We start from the raw sequence: 6,801 nt of genomic DNA on the forward strand, positions 1-6,801 counted from the left end.
TCTTTTCTCAGCTGCTTGTTTTACTTATGCTGCTAATTGAAAGCAGCAGCGTCAAAATCAAAAATCAAAAGCAACAATAAGTCGAATGCCTCGAACTTCTAATTGCAAGTAAAAGCAAAAGAGCAAAAAGAACAAGACGGCGACTGCCGGTGACTTCCACGAATCGGACGCTTCTTGCTTTTTTCGACTTACGCTGCTGATCGAAAGCAACAGCGACAAAAATCAAAAGTAGCAAAAAGTCGAAAGCATTACTTTTCGCGACTGTGACTGCCGACGACTGTCAAAAATTGTCGATAGCTGCTGCGGCAACTTATGTATACGATCGAAAGCTACAGCAAAGCAGAAAGCAGAAAAACGAATAACGGCGACTTATGCTGATTTCTGATTTTCGTAGCTGTTTGATTTTTGTCTAGGCTTCGACTGCGACTTCTGATTTTTTCAGAAGCAGTAGCAGAAGCAAAATCATATGAACTGAAACTTGCCGCAGTTTTTTAAACGCTGGTCTTAACATATTCTGTTATTTCCTTTCTTTCGTCTGTTTATTATTCGCCGTCGCTTATTTTGAGAAGTCCTGCTTATACTTGATTAAGTATAAGGGGTACCGCTGGAAATTGGTGCAAGTAAATACTTGAAATATTTTTGTTCTTGAAATTATTTTTGTGTTTTCACACAACTGTAAGCATTTAGCGGCAATTTTTTTTTATTGTACGCATTACCAAACTGTTTTGTTTCTTAGCGGTATTTCGGTTTTTACCGGGAAATAGCCGAATACTAAAACAGTTTGGCAACAGTTTGTTTTTTTTTTCTAACGGTTGGTTAGAAGCGCAAATTTATATGTATGTTTTAAATTGTTGACCTTGTTTTGTTTTTTATTAAAAAAACCATACATACATATGTATGTATATAATATAAATAATAGGAACGATACAGCTAACTCACTTGTATTTCCACCAGGAGTTTTGGGGACAATTTGAGTGTATGTATGTACGTAGTCTTGAGTGTGCGCGTTTGGCCTCTTCTCCCAGAGTGTGTGTTTTTGGTGTCTCTTCTCCTAGTCCTTTTGTTGAGGTGAATTTCGATGAGATGGTGATGTTGTTTAAAAAATTTTTTAGTTTTGTATTACTTCGCGCCCGTTTTTTGGTGGTTATTTATGTATGATGTATATTTTTTGTTGTTTGAACCGGTTCGCGCCCGATATGTCATTTATTGCTTTATTTCGCGCCCGCTCTTTTTATTATATGTATGTATGTATATGTATTTTTAGTTTGCACTTTCGTTTTTGGTTTTTTTTTCTTCTTCTGGAAGGCAAATGTTTTGCCTAGTTTCGCACTTATGTGTATGTGTGTATATGTATGTATGTATGTCGCCACTGCACTACACTTTTTTTTCACTGTTTTAACTGCACTTTTGTCCCAGCACAATTTGTTTGTTTTTTTTTTGTGGAATTTTATTAGATTTTTTTTGTTTTTCCAAGTTTGTTCACTTGGCGTATGTTAAAAATATGCACTTACTTGTCACTCAGCACAATTTTTTTTTTTTATTTATTTTTTTTTTTTATTTTTCCATAGTGCCTTTCACTATGGCTCGAAGGACCAATGTTTACTTACTTCGATTTAGCCACTCACCTTAGAACTCGGCACTGGTGTACCAGAGAACTACAACGAGTAATAAATTTTGTTAAAACTTAAGTACTGATCCGTTACTCTGTCTGATTCTGTCAGTTCAGTTCATGTACACGAAGCGCACTGTTTGTCTTCAAATCAGCGATAAAGAAAAACCTTGAATCACTAGCGATCAGCTTCTACTTGATTTGTTTATGAACGTTCGTATCAGCAGAAGATACCCAAAGTGATGCAAACTCATGCTTCAATGATTAAAATGATCGACAGAGTTTGGTTTGTATATCATCCCCTAAACACTGATTTACTAGTGCACTATGCACTATGTTTGTATATACATTAGGGTGTCCGTTATTTACCAAGTTGATTATTTTTGACGAGACGTCCCCTAAAATTTTAGTTTTCCATCTAAAAAAAAATATCAGACCATAAAAAGCCCTTAATTTTCATAATAAACCTTGCCCCAAACACGATACATTTCCCATTGAAATTACATGGGATTTTGCCACTTTTTACAAATATTTTTTTTCACTGGAACTGTCTCGTTTATAGGACTAAAAAAGTCATATTCTTATACAGAATTGAATGCTCTACAAAAAACGTCTGGACAATTTTTCGATATACTCACCACTTTAAAAGTTATTCAAGGTTAAAGTTAACTTTTGGGTAACTTCTGGGTAACTTCTGGGTAATTTCTGGAATTTTCGAACTTTTACGGCAAATTGAATTTTTTTTTGTAAAATTCAATTGCTTATTCTAACAAATATATTATGCTTATAGTTTTAAGATAAAAAATAAGAAAAATTTGCAAATCAAATCAAATTTAAACCATTTGAGTACTCAGATTTCCTTTATTAAACATTCCTTAGTTACATTTGAATACTTTTTTTTATACTCGTATACAACTTGAATTACATATTGTTTTTCTTCTTCACTTCTTGCTAAAATATTAACATATTCTTCGGCTAATTTTACAGCCCTCTCTGCTGAATCATTAACAACTCGCAATTTTTTTACAATTTCCAAGCCTCTCACATATTCTGGATCCTCTAACCACTCAGTACAACTTAATTGCAAAAATCTAGTATCAATATTAAATCTTTCGAAAAATTTTAAAGAATTTGAATTTATAAAATAATCAATAGTTTTATTTGTGAACCATTTAAAATCTTCCACATTAAAGATGAAACGTTTAGGAATCTCAAACTGTTCGCCTTTACTGACTTTTAAAGCCTTAACCATTTTTTTCTTGACGCTGAGAGATATATTTTTATCGAAAAATGATAAGGCCGCTGCTTCAGGACTCAAGTACCATAAATGGTTTCGAAATTTTTGAAGAATGGCATTAGACAAATCTTTATCTATCATTCTATAATTGTAAACAGATTTTATAAATTTAATATCTTGATCTGGTGCAGCTGCAGCTAAAGGAGCAGAGTACCAATAAGGTACGTAAATAAAAACAATAAATAATGAAATCTCGTACAAACTTTTTTCATCTTCAGCGCTTAATTTAATACTGTTCCGAAAGATGTATATTTTTAAACTGTAAATGGCTTTCGCCATCCATCGAGCATGATGAAAAGCCCCCGGTTTGTAAAATTTCGTTTTCTCAACTTCCATAGTGCCTAAAAATATTTTGCTTAATTCTAGTAGTTCTTTGTAGTCATCACGAGGTGAACTAGTTTTAAGCAATTCATCGATTTTCGAACTTGTTTCCGGTATTTTATCTTTTAACATTTTTTTTATTCCGTTTTTTTGTAGAGGTTTATAATCTGTTTTGTCAATAGAATTCCACTGGCTTTGAAAATTCTTAAACAGTGCTACATTAGGTCCGGTTGTACCTGGCATTTTTGTGGAGTAAACACTAGATAACACCAATTCATAGATATGATGCCTACAAGGAAGGTATAATAAGTCAGTCTCCATTTTACTTTCAAGAATCACAGCAGCTCCTTTTCTGAAGCCGAAATTCGAATTCGTGGTATCGCAGCAGAGTGCTTTGACAGCCTTATTCAATCCCCACTCGCAAATCGTGTTATATATTTCCTCAGCTTGTGTAAAACCATGTCCATCTGACAATGCAGGCACTCCGAGCAATTTTTCCTGCCCATTAAAACTAATTATAATAGGAAGTCGTTCAATGCGCTCTGAAGTCATACTATCAGGAATCAATTTTCCATCCCAATGAATCACTCCACTATCAACTACACTTTCACCAAACAAAATTTTAATATTTTCAGCCATTTTTTTTCTAATTTTTGACCGTAACCCATGATAAGAACTTTTATTCAAGATAAGAACATGAGGATTCAATCCTAGAGCTGGTGCCAAAGCTGAAACAAGTCGAACCGATCCTCGATAAGAAATTTTACAGCTGTCAAAGGCAGCAACAACATCATCAGTAAAAATACTGGTAGTTCCTCGGATATTTTTTGGCTTGTAATATCTTCCAGTTCCCTCAAACTCTGACACTAATGTTGACTGTGAGTTGCTCACAGTTTCGCCACTGGATTTCATGAAATCCGGAGTTCCTGACGAGCACAGTGCATCGATATCTAAGCAGAAGTAAAACGATTTTAGTGTCATGGTTTTAGATTTTCTGAATACCTTACAATGGCTTTATATTTTGTTAACACTTCAGAATGTTATATTTTAACAAAAATCAAAATGGTGATTTAAAGAGAATGAAATAAAATTTTTAGCTTACCAGATGTCTGATCATTTCCACTTTTTGAAATAGGATCTGTCGTAAAAGTGTCAGCTTGAGTTACAACTTTGTTTTCATCACCAACTTGATTGTTATTTTCAGGTGATAAAAGAACCTCAGCTACAATTATATATTTAATCAAAAATTAATACATTAGAATAAATAATTTTAAAATAGTCAATTAATGAAACTAATTATTTAATTGTGATTCAAATTACCAATTTCATTTGTTGTTTCATTAATTTTTGCGGCTGTAAGATGAAAAATCCGTTGAGATCGTTGATCAATCAAAAATTGTTTCTTTTCCTCACCAATTAATTCAAAAACGTTACCATGAGCTATATCAAATAATTGGTTGAGTGTACTGGAAAAATTTTTCTCTTTGGTTTCTTTAGGTCGGTGGACGTGTTTTTGAGCATTCCTGTACTCTTTATGGAGAGTTTTCAATTTTAATTTACAACGTGAAATAATTTGCGTTGGAATCTCCGCTATATTCCAAATCTCTCTAACTTCACTTATAACACTTACAACGCTGTCATCGATTGATTTTTTGAGATTTCTTGAGTGATGATATAAGAGTTGCAAAACCTGTTTATTCGTTGGTAATTTTTTTTTATTGAGAGAACTCATCCTTTTTCCAATCATAAATAGATTACTCCTCAGATTCATCGATTGATTGTCACTCATTTTTAAAAATAAGTGTAAATTGATAATGGTTAATACACTGCTCAAATTTTTACTTTATTTCGATGGTTAATGTGAATGGAGGTTTTAAGTTTTTATTTATGGAGTACTCTCCAGGTACCATCCAATTCATTTGAAGGACAACTAAGCACAATTCTATGTTTAACTCAATCTTATATAGAAAAATAATATGCAAGCGAACTGGCGAAAATAATAATGTTGTTATTGCATACGGGACAATGGTCTGACCAAAGAACAGTATAATCGTATGATGTGGCAAGCTAAAACGCATCACCTGATAATCGTGCTTCTAGTGGTTTTTGTATACTGCACAATGGTCTGACCCAAACAACGGTAGAAATCCCGAAACGAAAATGCGTCACTGAAAATGGTAATCCCAGATAGGGCATCGTGTACCTGGATAATGGTGATGCCAAATTGCACAGTATAACTCATATAACTCATATAAATTAAATGAATTTATTATTAATCGTTAACAACATGTGCTTAATTACTCTTCATGTTTCAAAGTTTTTTGCCGAAACATCAAAGAAATTATATTTTTTAGAATAAACAATTGAATTTTACAAAAAAAAATTCAATTTGCCGTAAAAGTTCGAAAATTCCAGAAATTACCCAGAAGTTACCCAGAAGTTACCCAAAAGTTAACTTTTAACCTTGAATAACTTTTAAAGTGGTGAGTATATCGAAAAAATTGTCCAGACGTTTTTTGTAGAGCATTCAATTCTGTATAAGAATATGACTTTTTTAGTCCTATAAACGAGACAGTTCCAGAGAAAAAAATATTTGTAAAAAGTGGCAAAATCCCATGTAATTTCAATGGGAAATGTATCGTGTTTGGGGCAAGGTTTATTATGAAAATTAAGGGCTTTTTATGGTCTGATATTTTTTTAGATGGAAAATTTTCCACAAAGGACCTTCATGCCAGACCTTATCGAACGCCTGAGCTACATATGTACATCTAGACAAATAGCTGAACAGTACTCTCTGTGCTCGAATGCTTTCCTGATTTAATTGCTCTATAGTGCCATGTTTAACACGAAAACCGAGTTGGTGAGTTGGTGTTATAGTATTATTTTCGTGGAGAAAAGAAGTCATCTTTGATATTAACACTTTTTCAAATATTTTAGAAATACAGGATAAGAGACTTATTGTTCTGTAGGAAAACAGCTGTGTTAAGTCTTTCCCAGATTTATTTATCTATCATGATGATCTGCGACTTTTTCCACGAAATTGGATAGTATCCGAAACCAAGAATTGCATTGAAGAGCGAGCAGCGAAAACACAGTTATAGCAATATTTGGTAACTCAATTTGGATTTTTGGAGTAATATTATCGTGTCCTGGCGCCTTTTTCGGATTTGGCTCTTTTATGATTCTAGTAACTTCAGAAGTATAAATCCTAATAGACACAAGCGACCTGTTAGCGGTAGTGGGCAAGGCTGGCAACTTAAAGTTGTTCTTGGGCAAGTGGGTTGAAATACCTTTCTAGATGATTTACAAAGCAATTTGCTTTATCCTCAACACAGTTTCTTTACATAATTTTCAATGTTGTGTTCTTCCTCGCATTTAAGTGCTGCATATATGGTGCAGAGGCCTGGACGATGACAACAACTGATGAGTCGACGTTGCGCAATTTCGAGAGAAAAGTTTTGCGAAAGATTTATGGTCCTTTGCGCGTTGGCCACGGCGAATATCGCATTCGATGGAACGATGAGCTGTATGAGATATACGACGACATTGACATAGTTCAGCGAATTAAAAGACA

The 6,801-nt window shown here is 33.7% G+C and overlaps 1 protein-coding gene across 1 annotated transcript; it reads right to left on the reverse strand.

The window, feature by feature from the left end:
* Positions 1-2,459: 2,459 nt before the first annotated feature.
* On the reverse strand, positions 2,460-5,016 carry LOC120779545. The gene is made up of 3 exons (XM_040111888.1): positions 4,548-5,016; positions 4,330-4,449; positions 2,460-4,177 (listed from the first exon to the last, which is right to left on the reverse strand). The coding sequence occupies exons 1-3, from the start codon at positions 5,014-5,016 to the stop codon at positions 2,460-2,462; spliced, it is 2,307 nt and encodes a 768-aa protein (XP_039967822.1).
* Between the last annotated feature and the right edge of the window lie 1,785 nt (positions 5,017-6,801).

The sequence above is a fragment of the Bactrocera tryoni genome, unplaced genomic scaffold (assembly GCF_016617805.1).
Source record: "Bactrocera tryoni isolate S06 unplaced genomic scaffold, CSIRO_BtryS06_freeze2 scaffold_11, whole genome shotgun sequence".
Classification (NCBI taxonomy): domain Eukaryota; kingdom Metazoa; phylum Arthropoda; class Insecta; order Diptera; family Tephritidae; genus Bactrocera; species Bactrocera tryoni.

Excerpts from the sequence above, each read along its gene's own strand:
- LOC120779545 (XM_040111888.1), bottom strand. The coding sequence starts at position 5,016 with ATGAGTGACAATCAATCGATGAATCTGAGGAGTAATCTATTTATGATT. Across the intron at positions 4,450-4,547 it reads TGAAACAACAAATGAAATTG|CTGAGGTTCTTTTATCACCT; the intron begins GTAATTTGAATC and ends ATATAATTGTAG. Across the intron at positions 4,178-4,329 it reads TGGAAATGATCAGACATCTG|ATATCGATGCACTGTGCTCG; the intron begins GTAAGCTAAAAA and ends ACTTCTGCTTAG.